Source organism: Pithys albifrons, chromosome 9 (genome assembly GCF_047495875.1).
Source record: "Pithys albifrons albifrons isolate INPA30051 chromosome 9, PitAlb_v1, whole genome shotgun sequence".
Lineage (NCBI taxonomy): Eukaryota > Metazoa > Chordata > Aves > Passeriformes > Thamnophilidae > Pithys > Pithys albifrons.
In genome coordinates, this window is record NC_092466.1 from 28,678,118 (window position 1) to 28,695,473 (window position 17,356).

The window sequence follows — 17,356 nt, forward strand, 5'->3', positions numbered from 1 at the left end:
GACTTCAAACTTCTTCCCCATGGTCCCACGCCAGTGCTTTCCCTTCTGTCAGACCAGACCCTGGCCTTTCTCTTCACATTACTTAATCCAAACTTAAATCTCAAAATACCATTCCAATCCTAGCCGAATATTGTCAAATGATTTGATAGTGAGAGATGGTGATAGAAAAAATTACCAGTCATTTCCACATGCATCCCAGATAGCCAACCATACATACAATGCTTCCCAACAGCCTCGCTATCTTCAAATATAGTCTTACATTCCTGGGATTTGAGCAGTTTGTTCAGTCTTATAGCTACTTTGCTTTCTCCTGAGAGGACATAAGCAGTTATATAGATGCTGAGACTATGGGTAACAGTGGGTAGGGATGAGCCAACAAAAAGGATACTTTGTAACATGGTCTTCTCATATCACAAGGTAAACTCCTGTCCTGGTCTCTCTCATGAGCCTTTGCATTGAAAATTAACCATAAAAGGCAGATGATCAAGGTGTCAGAGGTAAGAATAAAAAGGAAAAAACCAGTACACTTCAAAACAATGTCACCGACTACAGGAAGTAAAAGATGAATTTTAAAGCTAAACAGAGGTTAAAATTCATATTATCAATTTTTAAGTGCAGCTTACAGGCAGCTCTCCTTAAACATGAGGCCATGGCACTCTCTCTGTTGTGTTATCTAATTAAATTGAGGACTGTCACAGTGCAAGCTACTTGCACCACAAAGTGATACAAGTCATCAGAGGAAAAGAGGAAAGTGTCAAGAGGCACAGCCAAACCAAAGGCTACTTGTCCCTGGTGTCCCAGGAGTGCCCACAGGTTGGAGATGCTGAGCCTGTTGGACAAGTTTTGCAAATTCATCAAAAAAAAAAAATATCACCAGCCATCAAAAGAGTTGCCCAAATAGGCAAGGCATGTGAAAACGGCAAAAAGAAACAAAGCACTGCAAGTGGGAGGAAAGTTCAAGTCTCCATGTCCTTGAATACTAAAGGAATGAAAAAAAATCTGGACAAAAAGTGAAAACATACCACCAAAAACCTTTAGATTTTACTTATTCTGGTACCAAAGCAAGATAAACTGGGCAAAATGCAAATCATGGTGTATCAAATGACAGCAAAAAGCTACATATATTATTATATACATATATATAATCAAGAGTACCTGTTCATCACAGATGTATTAAAAAATTTAAAAGCATGAGAGATTTTTCTATAGGCCATTTGTACCCAAAGATAAATGCACAGGTCACAGGCAGTGAGGGAAAATCTCACTAATGAGGGAAAATAGGGAGACCATTTCTTGTATTCCAAACAAAAATGTAAAATTAAGCTCAACTAAAAATGGATTAAGGACACTGCAAGTCACCACCTTTTTCATCAGTTCTCAGGATCTTATATCTTTGTAAAAAAAATGCTTTTAGTATTTTTTGTTACTGTTGCTAACAGAAATAAACATAGGGATTTGGAGCTTTTAATAGTGTAACTACTCAATAAATATATGAATATATTCAAGTAACTATTAAATAATTAGATGTTTCAAGTTCACCATTTCAAAGTGGTCTCATCACCAATTTTAGGCTGCTATAATTGAGCCACAAAAATGTTTTTTTTTCTTTTATGGCACATTGAGACATGGTATGTACCCTCCATTTTCAGAAAGATTTTGGCAATTTGGGGGCTTTTTTCTATAATTCCTGATCCATACTTTGCTATGGTAAAATTGGGTTGTCTGCAACGGAAAGGAAAAAGCTAATATTTTAGAGAGTACTTTCTAAATATCTTTTTATAGCATTAGTATATCCAAGGGCATTCTCACACTAATGTGGATGTGTGGCCAGATAGTCTCTCCTCAGACAGGAGGCAAGAGCCGATACTTTATGGGAAGATTAAAACTAAAGCCTTGTGGCATCCAGGCCAGAACATTCACTGTGGATGTTCTAAAATTAAGTGCCAACAAGAAAAGTTTATTCCTAAACTCCTTATTTACACATTGAAAAAAGAGGCTTAACAATCAACTACACAGCAAGAGCTCTTCCCTGGCCTCCTGAGCTTGGAGATGCATCTAATATTGGAACACAATCCCATCTCTGCCAGACCAGTGTAGGAGGATTGAGACTTAATGGAGACAAAAGAAGTAACGTTATTTACCAGTCCTCCTAGTGATGATTTCCTCAGATATAACTCATCAAACGTCCAGTTAATAAGGCAAATATGTGTTAAATTATAATAAAACTACTTTTGTTGTGTTGTTTTCTGGTCTATAAAGAGTTTTAATAAACCAAAAATGATAGAGACCAAATTAAGTGTTTGAACTAAATACTCAGAGTGGCAGAAGACATCTACCCATATCATCAAATGGCATGAAACTCAGATGCAGCTTAGAATTCTTTCCCCATGAGAAGGATCAGAATCTCACACTGTACTTATAAAATATAATACTGTACAAGAGAATGTCCTGCCTCCTTTCCAGGTTGCCTTTAGGACACATGAACTCCAGGGAATTGTGGGTGGAATGTACAAAAGATCTTATTGCAGCTGCTTGCACTGCATCTGTTCAAGGGATAAATAAAGCAGCTAAATTCTAGTTTTGGTTTCATTCGTTGCCAGTTCCTTGACATGCAAAGAAATTATATACCACCTCCTCATCCTGTCAATCATACTGCAAATATGTCTTCAATATTGTGGAAGTGATGATCACTTTTTTTTTAGGCCAGGAATGTTCCCACAAGCTGGGATAACCTCCATGACAAGTCACACACACTGGGGAAAAACCACAACTGCTTCATATTCTTCCAGAGAGCAACCCTGTTCATGTAAATCAGAAATCCTTACACTTCTTCCCATCCTTCCTAGAACAGGAATTAGAATTGGATTTAGATGAAACTGATTTTAAATTAAAACTGAATTAATTCACAAATTCTCTAGACCTTACAGAAGGTTTACTCTACCTTTTTTCCCCCCTCAACTTTTTTCACCTCTGATTCCCAATGCTAAAAACATAGAATCATGTTGTATAAAAGAAGGAATACAGGATCTATGCGAGTTGAAGGTCCAGACCCTTTTGATGTGAGTCACTGGGGCTCTCTCCATTACCATTTAGGACAGACATGCACATCTTCACAAGGCACATTTTCCACAAAAGCTTGTTGTGTCTGTTACTCTGCAGGACAGATTTTTTTTAACCCTTTCATCCACTTGCATATTTCTTTAGGTCATCTAAAGAATGTTTCCTAGTAATTTAATCAAGTAAGTGCTGTTAGCCTCAGAAGATACAACCTGGGCTTAGAAATGATGCACAGATTCCCACTTTTTGCCATGAAGAACTTATGGAAATGCTCACCATCACTATCCACTTTTTTTTTTAGAAGAAGAAGAAGAAGTAATATGTCTTACTATGTTAGCGTATTTTCTTCAGAGAAAAAGCTGGATATTACCTTCTAAAATTACAGTCTTCAGGGTGAGGAAGCAAAGCTCTGCAGAAATTTAAGTATAGATACATAGGGAAAGAGAATTGCTGATGTGCAGGAGAGAACCATCCTTTTGTGGACCATAGGATGTGTGATTGTAATGGGAAGAAAGTGTCTTTCAGGAATGCTCAGAGGAGATATACTGTATTGTCAACACAGAAGTTATATTGATATTAGTTGCAGCTTGAGTTCCTCAACACAGGCTAAAGAAGACTATTTAATACAGCAATACATGTAATTAGAGAATCAGGAAACTGCATAGCTTCAGATAGAGCAGTTGTGAACTTCCATGAGGTACCACATTTAGCCAGCCCCTTGCTGCACATGTACATCCTGCATATTCTTTCTTTCCCTTTACTGTTCTAAAAGAAATTTTAACACCCTGTGGAAGAGTCTATAACTTTCCCTTTCCAAATGCCTCCTTCATCTCTTTGCTCCTCCACTCCCAGAGCACTTAATCTGAACACCATCAAAAGGTGGGAGCAAAGAAAGGATAGCAGACTTTGATGAAGGAGGATGTGTGGGAGTAGCGCAAGGAAAGGCAGGCAGGGGAGGAAGGCCACATCCCAGGCATATGGAAGGAGGAGAGAGCAGAGAACCATCCCACATGGAGTGAGGATGAACGCCAAGAGCCAACATTAGAGGTCTTCCACGTGATCACAGCAGTATCAGTACTTGTCCTTGCAGCCGGCTGTGACAACCAAGGCACAAAGTTCTCAAGGGTGAGATAATGCCTCCCTGAAAAGAGAGGAGAGCTTTGCTTTGCCTCAGGGATAAAACAACCAAGCAATTCTGGCACCCCAATAATCTGCTCACTCTTTCTGCCAGGTATCAACAGTGTGCTACCCACAACTCTGCACACTCGCCCTGAGCTACTGACAACTAAGTGACAAAGCAGCACATACTGCATTTTCAGAGGTGTTACATTGAAAAGAAGCAGGGCCAAGCAGCAGGCAATAAAACTGAGAAGACATTGCTGTTCAAATAGGTTTGGTTTGTTGTTCACACAATCTATGATGCCTACAGACTGCTGACCACTTCTTGTCATCAAGAAAGCAAAGCACACATGTAATAGAGAGATCCTCACCCACCCCGCCCCATACAGTTGGCAAAAGGATTTAATCTTTAATAACTTCTTAGGTAATTTAAGCAAACAAGTGAGATAAGAATCTTTTATACAGGAAAGAAATTTTGACACCAGGTCAGTAAAGTACTTGTGTTTTGCAGCTCCTGTCAAAAAATTAGCAAAAAGACTGTCCATTTATTTCCTACAATCGCTAATCTTAGCCAGTGCTGATGAAAAAGAACATCTTGTTTTGGCTGCCCATTTCTTTTTGAAACACCTGCCGCAGTACCAACTGCCCTTGGCCATTTTTGAACCAGCCATGACTAGGTAAGGAGAGAATGCTGACATTCTCAAATAGAGCAGGAGGGTTGCAGTGACCCTCAGGATCAAGAAAAGGCAACCCAAATTCACCCTAATACCAGAGCATTCCGATTTGGCACTATGTACCAGAATCTGGGGTTACACGTAGTATTTTTGGCGTTTTGGATACGATGTCCCATTCCAGAAGCTTGAGGTAAATGTAGCATTGGTTCCAATTCAAAATAGCTTCCTAAGTTACAGGATGCTTTAAATATAGCATGAGAGTCCCACAGAGGCTTCTCAAGAGTGTGCATGGCACCCTAACCAGGTATAGTAAGTACTACAATGCATTACAAGTATTTTTATTCATCTCACAAAGACTAATTGTCCCTAATGCTGGTGTTAAACTGAGAACCCATGAGTTGTTTATAGCAAGTGTGTGCCCTTAAGCCTGTTACTTTTAATAAGAATACGGGTTTATATCTGTATTAACAAATATGGCAAGAGAGGCAAGGGGGCCAAAATAACCCAGCAGCTGGAATTTGGACTCTGAGCAAGGGAAAGGTGGGAATACAGTGGGAGCGTGTGAAAGGCTGTGTTCCTCATAATCCTCAGCTGCCATTGCTACAAATCAAGTGTATTTGGAAGTATTCTGGAGAAAGGTTAAAACCTATTTATGCAGTGTCCAGGCACTGAACACCTGTGGCACAGATGATCACAACACCAGCTACGCATGTGGGAGGTGCAGAAAGAAACTCTACCCTTCCCAGGGGATTTGCATGCCGAGAAGACATTTGACCCATTACATCTTCCTAAAAGAAGAGCAAGATCTCATTGACTTTTTGGGAAAATGGCTGCTAGCCACCACTAACAGAAAGAGGAGTCACCTTGTATGAAGCCCATTCAGGATGTCATCTGGAGCCATTTGTAAGCTGAAAATGAACTTTTCCAGGGTATTTAATTCCAGGTACTTCGTTCCACCTATTTATTGGGTTCTCTTTTTGCTGAAAATCTCTCAGAAAAACACAAACAGCTTTACATTTAGGGGAATTATTATACTCTTAATTGATCTGAAAAATGGAAGTATTTAGAACAGTTTCCAAAGGATTTCCAACAGTAAGGCTGAACCAAGCTTCAGGCCCAACTTCATATGGTTAAATTTTATTTCTTTTAGGACCTAAGGGTATAATAGCAGCTAGAGTAAAATAAACTTTTTTTATCATCATTTATGCAATACATTTTGACAGGTAATCCCTGTTTGCTTTTAAATATATAAGGTAAATTATGGGTCAACACAATGTGCCTGAACAGCAGGCGTTATCCTCACACCATTTCTTATATATCATGATATAATTTTATCAAATTGGGATTTAGGAATTTAGACAACTGTAACAAAAAGCCTATTCTGAGATTTTGTTCTCAGGTAAGCTTTTTATTAAGGCTTTAATTACACTAGAAAAGAAGAAACAGCCCTTTAATAACATGCTGCATATAAGCCACTTTTTTCAATTAGCGTTACTCATTTCAAAGCATACTACTGCTGACATTGCCAGACAATGTCTTAATTAATTTCTTTCCTCAAGGTTTGTAGTTGCAATTGAGTTTTACCATGTCCAGCAAAATTTCCCTCCTTCCTCTCCCCTTCTTGTGATCTTTCACTCAGGATTAATAATTTACCTGCACATTGATCATCTCGCCAATCTTGCAATAAAACAGTGAAAAAAAGAAGAGTAGTATCTCATATTGTACTGGACACTATTTAATGCTCTATTATACATTAAAATTGTGGCACTCAGGTACTCATGTACAGAAATTTCTAGTTACACACAATCAGCAGCATGAAATTGTGCTCTCAGCTACCTCCAGTCCACTATGAAATCTAGATTATAGTAAAGACCATTCCATTTTGTACAGCATTTTCATACTTTCACAGTGCTGCTCAAGGTTTGTGGTGTTATGTTGTTTTCAAATATCCAGATTTTAGATAGTTATAAAATCACAGACAGTTTATGCTACTAATTAGAGAACAAGAGTGATAAGGTGGGAACTGCTGCTGCTAGAACAGAAACTTAATGTTAATGTATTGGCAGAGCTAATTTCTCTTTGTGTTCCACTGGCTGGAGAACATTTGGCAATAATGTATTCAGAATGGAGCTAATGACAGTTATCTGCTATGTTATTAAGACAGTCATTTACTGAGTTCGGACATCGGACACTAATGAAAAGTTCTACCTGAAAAAAAGCTTATTGTGCATTTTAATTACAAAGCAGTAACAGTTCAGCAGCTTTAAATTCAGAATTTAATGGTTACCTCCTGATGTGTTTACTGGTTCTAAAGGATCGGCAAAATTATTAACTTTAATAATAATTATGAAAATCTGAAGACTTCCTGAAGTACTCCATGACCTATATTCTCAAATAAATAAACTCTAGGTCAAAGGCTCAGCAATTTATCAGAACAGATTATCCAGTTGCCAGGGAACACTCTTAAATATTAAAACAAGAGAAAAAGGAATATAACTCATTTGAGTGGATCTGTTTCCTTAGGTTAAGAAACCTCCTCCTCCTCCATAAAACCACAATAACTATTGTTACTCCCACTTATGAACTTCTCATTTTCTCCCCAGCCTTGGGCCCAAGTTTTGCACAGCTAACATTATATGCCTCCTGTGCAAGGGAAGGGTTATGTTCCCCCTCCTTTTGCAGGAAACAGAGCGGCAAAGTCACTTTATAACTGGCAGTTGCATAGTTGCCATTCATCCCAGTTATTTCATACACTGAGCTCTTTTCATGGATAATGCCACACGAGGATTGATGATTCAGATACAATCTCACCCCCCAAAAAAGAGCTGCATTTAGCAGGTGAAATAAAGGGCTCCAAACCCCCAGGTTATTGTGTCAGAGCAGTTGGAGCAGCAGGTTTGGTGATGAAACATCATTTAAGCCAGTACTTCAGTTACTACAGACCATTGCTCATATTAATCTGGTCTATATTCTAACAGGGCTAAATGTTTCTCCTGAAACTCAAAACGGATGCAACTGCAGAACACAACCTTAAACAGGTGATTTGTGCACAGATACTGTGCAGAGTACATAATACTCCTGATATACCCCTGACCTTCAGCAGTGGACTTAGTATTTAGTGATTACTTTAATCACACAAACAGATAAGAGGGGCTGCCTTTCTGTTCCAAGTACATACTAGATTTAAAAGAGAAATCATTTGACCAAGAGCTTTAGTTAGCTCCTGAAAGCCATTTGGTCGAGTACAATACATACATTTGAATCCCATTGCATTATGATGCTATGGTTTAAGCAAAAATTATAATAAAAGGACCATTCTAGAAAAAAATCCTGAATTTAAAGTTACAACAATAAACTGCATGGATTTTTCAGAATTTTTTCTGCAAGGGAAGAAAACAAAAGCTTCTTACTTATATTATGACTGTTTTCCCAAGAGGGAAAAAAAACCCATCATGTGCTGGAACTGCTTTGAATAACCAAATTGGATATTTGTTGAAGGCACATCGCCTCTTAAAAGTGTTACTGGCTCAGGTGAAACATCCATTGGGATTACTCCTCAGACATGATACAGTATTTTTGATCAAGATAGGAAACGTTGTCTACCTCAATAACTGATGCCTTACCTCTTGAAGGACCTGCACAGCATGTTTAAACCTCTGTTCTGTTTTATTCAGAGCAGAGACTTGAACTGACTCCCCAGTATCCAGGGATTTTGTGATGCCCATATGCTAGAAACCATTTCTTTCTCTGGTCCAACAAATATTATTTAAATGGAATGCCACTATAGAATTTGGTCCCTCTCTCCTTGTCTGACATACACATGACACTTGTGTTTGATGAGACATGCAACCTGAGCATACAAACGCCCTGTACACTGGACTGCCATTTATAGTACAGATGCTGACTACTGGAACATCTCAAATAAACAATACTAAATTGGGAGGTTGAGGAGTTACTTGTAGGGTTCAGGCTCACAGAAATACAATAATTTCTGACAAATGTAGCTGTAAACATGCCAGAATTGGCTTGTAAATTAGTTTGAAAGCAAACATACCACCTAAAGTAACTAGCATTTGCACATAATACTGACATTTACACATATAACAAATAGTTGGAGGTAAGAGAATTCAGAATGCTGTAACTTCAGATGGGGTGACTGCAGCTCAAGATGTGATCTACAGATTAAATAATTATCCCAAAGAAATTGTGATGCTCACAGAATACTTGTTTTATCAGAAATCAATAGGAAAGTTTTGGAGTGTTCTTAAAAGTTGGCTTGGAAGTACTGAATTTTCCTCTCACAAGGAACTATTTTGAGTTAAAGTGTAACAAGACTGGAAGAATGTGAAACTGTTCAGGCATAAGAAATTACTACTTATCTAGACATAAGACAGTCATTATATTAATAGCTCACTCCTTTCTCAGAAGTTGAGTCAGTCATTTGAACTTCGGAGAAAAAGGAAACATCTCTACTGCATAGTAGTTAAAGAGGAAGACTTTTAGAGGACATGAGACTTACCTGTTAGTTTAGTAGAATATGAACAATTACAAATAATAATCTGTGACTTTTGGTATTGTGAAGGACTTTCTCTTTGGAAGTGAAAAAAACACCTCTCAAAGTTGCAGTGGTAGCTGTAGGACAACTGCTCAGCAGTTCCATTCACCAGAGGTGGATGCTTAACAGGTGATGTGTTTCAGCATTTCAAGTGAACTTGTTAAACTGCTTCAGTTCAGTCAATAGAGATAAACTGCATCCTTCTGATTATAATTTATGTACAACACCACATGGTCATTCAAATGACAGTTACAGAATGCACAGAGCCTGACCCAGATCATTTGAGGTTTTCCTCCTTTCAAGGATAGAAAAAAAAAGTGAAGAGGGACTGCCTTCCCCCATCACTGGTAAGGCACTGATATGCAATGGCCCACAGGAAATGAGTACTCTCACACAGCTCCTCTAAAGCAAAGGAAGGCACTGCCAGAGGCTGACATATGCATGCTAGGGAGGGGAGGAGGGACAGGAAGCAATCAGGAAGAGATGCTGATTAAAAAAAAAAAAGAGCCAAACAACTGTGAGAAAAACCTTCCTGCTCCTGCAGAGACAGACTGCAAAATTCTTGACCAGCCTCAAAGAGCTGTTTCAGGCTGCTTGCATTAGAATAAGCATACAGATGAGCTATTTTAATTTTTTCATAGTAGTGTTAGCTGTTTGCCCTCACTGCACCTACATCCTTATATTTCAACTTTTCCCTCATTTAATCAAATAAAGAAAAACAGTTCTTGAGTGCTTTTGTTTTGTTGAAACTTTATCTCCTTCTGCTTCAGACTCTGGCTTTTGATTTGGAACCCAAGCAAGTAAAAATCCTCTCTATTAGGAAATACAAAACTGTATGGATAATCACAGAAAGAATATACCGGTCATGAGTTATCACAGTGTTCTAGATAATATTTCCACTACCTCAGATGATGATAGTTCCTGCACACCTTTCAGCTCATTGCATCCCCTGCAAGCCAGTCTGCCCCACTAGAAAAGTTTACTGTTCAGCAATAAACATTCAGAAATATATGAAGACGTTCTGCTACTGCGCCCAAACATGTACAATTGCACCATCTTAGGTAACATGGCAACAGAGCACTTAGATAATTAACCTAGTCCAAAAGCCTTCTTACAGAGGATTAAGTCTATAAAATTAATGAATTCTGCTTGCTTCCAGACAGTTCATGCAAGCAGTAGGAGAAAATAAACGGCTTTGCTGCCCACGTCAATTTGGAAAGACCAGATTTATGCATATGACCATGCCACTGATGACAGCCCTTAGCTTTGCCAATAACCTGCAAGTCTCATTCATTTCAGTAGGGCTGGCAGATGCTCAGCATTACTAAAAGTCTGTCAATACTGTTTTCTTATCCCTGCTACCTGCCCATGACATCTCATGACAGAATCTGAGACCTCAAGATAGATTTTTTCTAGAGTGTAGAATGGTATGTAGGGTGGGGACTGGAAAAATAGTTGTAAAATCTTCACAGATTATTTTCCAATGCTATTGTTGAAGGAGTGTGAAAGTTTCAGAATGACCTTAAATCTCCCATACTTGTTTTTGCCTCCTCTTTTCTTGTCCCCACCCTCTATGTTAGTCAGGCATTTATTTTTAGATAAAGAACAGATAAGCAGAACAATCCATTTCAGAGAAACACATCTTCACCTGTCACCCAGCTGACTGACTGTGACTCCTGTGTTTTATGCTGTTGACTATTCAGCAGTGAGCTGATCACCTGGATCTACCCGAAGGCAAGAAAATACAGGTCTCAGACACCATTTTAAAGATTCCTTTAAAAGTGAACTGTTGTGCCAAACAGTTCTGAGTAATTTCCTTCCTTGTCCACTGTTTTAAGAGCATGTTTCCTGAGCAGCAGTACTAGCAATGCCACGATCTTGTATAGTGCTTTTGCCACTAGGCTTCAAAGACCTTCAGGATTTCTCTCCTGCTCCTCAGGTAAAGTGCAAGATGGGTGGGAATCGTATAGACCTGGCTAACAGAGTGGAGGTCAACAGACAGCTAAGCCACAGCTCTACTTCCCAAGTCCACGGTGCCCACTTTGTCTATGCCTGGGCCAGTTTCACTGTGGCACAATATTAGCATCCTGTTTTGGGAAGGTCCTTGCAAACATGCAGGCACAATACAGTGGGTGGGATGAACAATGCCGGTGTGTTGCCATCATCTTTCTCAGGAGCTCAGGCTCAACTCCCTTGCAGCATGATAGAGAAGCACAGAGCCTTCATGAAAAAGGATGAATCTTTTTGTTCTCTGTGGCCCACCCACAGACAGTCTAATTGCTCAGGGGCAGATGGAGTATAATGAGGATGTCTGCATGCAAACCCTGTCTGCACGCAGGGAGGGACACTACACATACTTAGGCAAAAGGGCCATGGCACATCTGGCAGTAAAAGCAATTACAAGACACTTTCATTTGAAGTGTTTGGGGTTTAGGACTCATCTTGCTCATAGAAAACCTTATCTCAGGGCAGCTGTGGCTCAAAACCAGTCCATAGATAAATGTACAGCATCCACTGGCAACATTAAGAATTGTGTGCCTTTTCCTCCTTTATTCTTCCCCTGCACTGTCCTCCAATATCTTGAGAATTTAAGTACAGATTTCCTCTCCCCCTCATGACAAAATTGCAGTTATGGCTAAGTTTACAGCTCAACTCACTTATGACTGCAAATTTCTGATTAAGGAGAATATCTCATCTATTTGGAGATACATTTATGTGAAAGATACTACAGAAAAGAATACACTATTACCATCAAAAGCCATGTATTACAGTGTAATACAGTTAAAAACATCACAACCAGCAGGCATTACTATCCCAGTTCCCCCTGAAAGAGGCTGTGTTCATTCCCATGAACATGCTTTTCCCCTTGTAAGGCAGGATACAAAATCCAATCCCATCCCAAATCAATAGACCCAACTGAAAACTGGGCCTCTCTGGGAAAGAGTTCAAAACATTTAACAGTGCTTTCTGACACTGCTATTGCTGAAAAGGCAGTCAGCTGTGTGAAAAGGTAATTCCTCCACACCTCTGGGAATTCAGCCATTGCAGTTTAACTCCTGCTCCTCATATGCTTTCAAAAGCCCCATGAGAATCAGGCAGCCTTTGGGCATAGTGTTTACACTTTAATAAATTACACTGTGAGACAACTGGCTTTTCATTACTGATTGTGTCATACATAGTGCAAGTGCCACAGTCCTTGTCCTTGACTGAGAGCCTCCAGGTATGACTGAGTGACTTATAAAACAATCATCAAGACTGTACAGTGCAGGCTGCAAAGTGTCATGAAAATTCCTATGGAAATATGCTGACACCTCTCTGTACTTACCTTGGGTGGGATAAGAAAAGAAATACCAACACTATTTACAGAAGCGAAATTAATCTGAGTTTATGAAGTGAGGTTATTTTTGTGAGCAGGGGATATTTTAGGTTGTCCTTTACTTGTTTGCTTTTACCAATACTTACTGAACATCCTTCTTTGCAGTTACTGTACTGTTTCTCCACCAGGAGTTATGAAAAGTTCCTTTCATCATCACAGGGTAATTACTAAGGTAAATGCAGCTCTGTTTACCAAGAAAGGGCTAATGTGCATATGAACAAGGGAGATCAAATGATACAAAACTGCACAGGATGAATATGAAATAGTATAGTTAAGATTTCAGAATCTCGTTGATTGACTCTGAATCACAATTGTTGCAGAGGTATCAATTTTGTACCCACAACTTAACAGACTGTATTTTTTCACTACAAAAAAAACCCCAACACAGTTTTAAAAGTAGTGTAGGTGGCTTTTTTTTTTCTTTTTTCCCCAGTGGAGCAGACCTTTTGTTTGCATTCTACTTTTTTGTCTGATTAAATCATTCTGGCATTCCTTTTAAACACTGTTATGTAAGTAACATCTCTTGTCACTGTATTGCAAATAACCCTTCTGTAGGTGATTTGTGGAGGAACCAAGACTTCTCTAAAAAGCTCTGAACATTCTGGAGTAGATTTGCCACTGTCAGAAAGAAAAAGAGAAGGGAGCTACCAGAAGTTACAGAGAACTATCTGGTAAGAGAAGGGTAGGTAAGGGAAAATCAAGTTTCCTAAAAATATTCCAATGTTAAAGACTTAAGAAATGGAGCTAACTCAAATAATAATAGTGCTCAACTGCAACACTTTAAAATAATGCTTTAAGGGGAAGGGAAAAATAAAGCAGCTAGGAAATAAATGGAATCATCTGCAATCGACAGATACACCAGGTAATTAATTATTAAATCACATGCTGTTTGTCAGCTGCAAATGGAAGACTTCTGCATAATTTAAGACTGTATTTTAAGCACTATTGAGTCTTCTGCTCAACATGCCTAATTTTTATCCTGTTATTGCACCCCCTCAGAAGAGGGGATACATATCTCTGTCTTTGTCCATTTTCAACACCTGATTTCACATATTTACAAGCAGTCACATGTTTATTCTCTAGAATAAATTCTATATTCTCATTCACAGTTGTTCTGCTCCCCTCCCCTCAAACAGTCAACACCAGTGAGGCCCCTATCAGCAGCAGAAGAGAATACTGTACACAATAGAACGCAAAGCTCCTTTAAAAGAGACATTATCACCATTCATAAAAATATACAAGCCATAACACTCTTCCTGAGGCATTATCCATGTCAGATTGTACTTTGAACTAGTATATTTAAAGTGCATATTATATTCTCTTTTTTCACATCTAGGTGCAAAGGTCTTCTATTTTGCTAGTCAGAATGTGCATATGACTGCTATTTTCCAACCTAAACAAGCTCAACAAGGTTTTGTCACACACTTACTCTGGAGATGGTCAAGGGCATGTTGAAGTCCTTGCCCCCCTGCAGTCGGAAGCCCCACGGTCCAGGTCCATTCAGAGTCACGCTGTAAGCCATTGTGTCCCAGTCTCACCAGAACACAACAAGGCACTGCAGAACACAAGGACAGGGTAGACAGAGAAAAGTGTGAAAAAACAGAATGAGAGGAGGGAAGAGTTTTACATAACGAAAGCAATTCTCTTTCTGCCTTGCCTGTTAAGTCGTGCTCTGATACCACCTAAGAATAGATGGGAGCTATAATGCAGATGCTGATATCCCAGCTGAGCAGGGCCCATAAAAGGTTTGTAACCAGACACCTACTATGCAAAGACTTCATGACTCAGAGGTCTAATATAGTCCTCAGGGAAGGGGACAGATCTTTCTAGGCTACTCAAGCCCCTTGTCCTGCTCAGTTACTTTATGGACAAGACACATTTAATAAAACAAGAAAAAAAAATTGAATCGCAAACACCCAAATCTCTTCACTAACCTGTTAACAAGTACATAGCCATTTTTAAATTCTTCTTCAGAATGTATGTTTATTGCATTGTAACATATAATATACTATAAACAAGGTTTTTTACATAGCTCTTATCATATGTAGGAAGAAAGGCACCACATAGCTCTTATCATATGTAGGAAGAAAGGCACCAAAAAAGTGTTTGCCTTCTTCTGCAACGGTTAAACTCAAGAAACTTTTAGCATCACTGAAAGCCCCACAGCTTTGCGTTTGGCTCTTTGTTCCGCAGCTCTTGCTTTCTCAAGGGAAAATTAAAATTTATTCTCTCTGAATACAGAAAGATGTATCATGAGATACTTCTAATCAGCATTTAATTTCTGTGGCAAAAGCATAGTTTCACTATATACCTGTCTCGTCATTTCCATACAAGTCTTCTAAAGGCATGAGTCTTGAATGAAAGTCTAAGAATACAGTTACCCAACTACTTTCTTGATTTATTCCTTGATTTTTTCATAGTTTATATTCCAGTTCTGAGGCATTCCATAAAACCATAACCCTTGCTCAGTAATGCTAGATAACATTTCTGCCTTAGATTGGAAATTGCTAAAATACAGAGGACATGAGGGAAGGGGAGAGGCTGTTGCCAGAACTACAGATAAAAAGAAAAAAATTCTGTTCTCAGGGTAAAGCTATAAACACTAATTAATGCTCACCCCTTTCAAGTCATTAATATGTGCAGGACCTGTATCTCCACAGCATTTACCCTCTGGTTAGAAAAACATTGTCATTATGTTAAGGTAGGGAGGAAAATAATATAGAGGTTCTACTCTGATAACCAAAAAGACAACTAAAACCACACAATGCACTAGAGTGAGGCAGCTCAGTTTGAATGTTGATAACGGGTCACTCTGCCACTATGCCTGCCTTAAAACACAATAAATATCTGATGGCGAAATGGCCAGGAATTCAGTCTATCTGAGGTGATGGTCAATAATTTTCCAAAATCATTAAGCAGTAAAACTGTCTGTTTAGTATTCACAGTGTCAGAAAAGCAGCTTTTACAAGGGAATAATTAATCTCTGCATAAATTAAACCATATAACCATATCTTTTAGCCAGAGGTCCACATTAAACCACAACAATTCACACGGATTTCAATGAAAGTTACACTAAGCCAGTAGAACTGGCCCAAACTGAAATGAAAGCAAATAGCAAGACACAGCTTAAAAAGGAAATGGGTTTTGATGTCTCATACATACCTCTAAGGCACATTTACATTAAAATAATTTATAACCTATCCTCTATGAGTCCAGAACCAGTGACGTTTGGATGATGGCTTTGAGGAGAGACAGACAAAACTGACTTGTTGGACTTCATATTGCAAGAGTTTCCAGGCCTGCCAGTTTACCTAGTACTAAATTTATTAATTTTTTAGAGAGTCACATGCACAAACAAGTTTGAAGGTAAATTCTCATTGCACTATTACTTTCCTTTTCCTAGGAATTCACTGCTGGTTTAGTGCCCTTTCTTGGCTCCGTTTCGAAGGTTCAGGAGAACACAACTCCTTACCAGAAGTAAGATAAACATAGCAAGTCACGGCTTCACTAGTAAAGACAGTATCACATAAATAAATATTAGAAGAAAGGTTACAGTTTTATGGACTGTAAATTCTGTCCGTGTTACCTTTCAATACCTAAACCTTTAGTCATTTGTGTAAAAAAAAAAATAGAATGGGGGGACAACACTAAACCTGGAACAGAATAAAACTGTACAGCAAGCTGAACAGAGCTAAGCCTTAAAAAACAGACATGCTGTTTAATCAAACACTATGTGCTTCTGTCCTACTTTCACATCTCTAACATGCCATTCACTTATCAGCTGAGGGCATCTGAAAGGATCTGAGAGATCCTTCAGGCTGGGTGGTGTGCTAAGAAACTAGAGTGGGAATCTCATTAGGGGCTCTGTCATTTGAATGAAATGTTAAACTAAGGTCACTTGTTCCTACTCCTTTGGTTTCTGTCTTTGTCTCCATGAATGTTCAGCATAGCTTGCCACTTTCAAAAGGAAAGTGGAAGGAATATGCCAGAGTGCTGCCCAACATTCTCCTTCAATACAACAGGACCACAGCTCTTTTATGTGTCTGCACTATCACTACCAGGTGCAATTTGAAGAAAAAGAATATTCCACAGTTTTCTTTCTCCAGGTTTCCTTAAGTCCTTTTTCTCCAGTGTCTGTGTCTGTCCCCTCTGCCTGCCTGGGGAAAAACTCCATGCCTAATAATTAAGTTAGAACACTACAGAAGCTCATGCTGAAGTCACAGCTCCATTTGTTAGGGACACTCTTAGCACAGCTCTCATCTTCTACAGACTTTCAATACTATCAACCTCTAAATAAGAAAGCTGGTGGTCCACCAGATGGTTGTTTCAACCCCACCCTGTTCTCAAAGGTGCAGCAGGTACAGTGCCATCACAGCTACCAGCACAAACCTCAGCAAAACCTTCTGGGAAACCTGAGGTTGCAATAAACTGTGTGTACATAACAGACAATCTCCTTGTTTTTTAGAGGCTTGTGATGTTTAGATTAGGTTTTAGTTGCTTTACATGAGTGCCTGTTAGACTGTTGCAAAACTCATTTTTGTTTGCTCAGATAACAGTACTTTGTTTCTCTTGGTG

The 17,356-nt window shown here is 38.9% G+C and overlaps 1 protein-coding gene across 7 annotated transcripts in view; it reads right to left on the reverse strand.

The window, feature by feature from the left end:
- Nucleotides 1-17,356, reverse strand: part of LDB3 (LIM domain binding 3) — a 121,412-nt gene that overhangs the window by 100,882 nt on the left and 3,174 nt on the right. For all 7 annotated transcript variants that reach the window (XM_071563394.1, XM_071563395.1, XM_071563391.1 and 4 more), the window contains exon 2: nucleotides 14,211-14,336. In XM_071563394.1, the coding sequence (XP_071419495.1) occupies nucleotides 14,211-14,303 (93 nt within the window). In that variant the 5' untranslated portion in view covers nucleotides 14,304-14,336. The remainder of the gene's footprint in view (nucleotides 1-14,210; nucleotides 14,337-17,356) is intronic.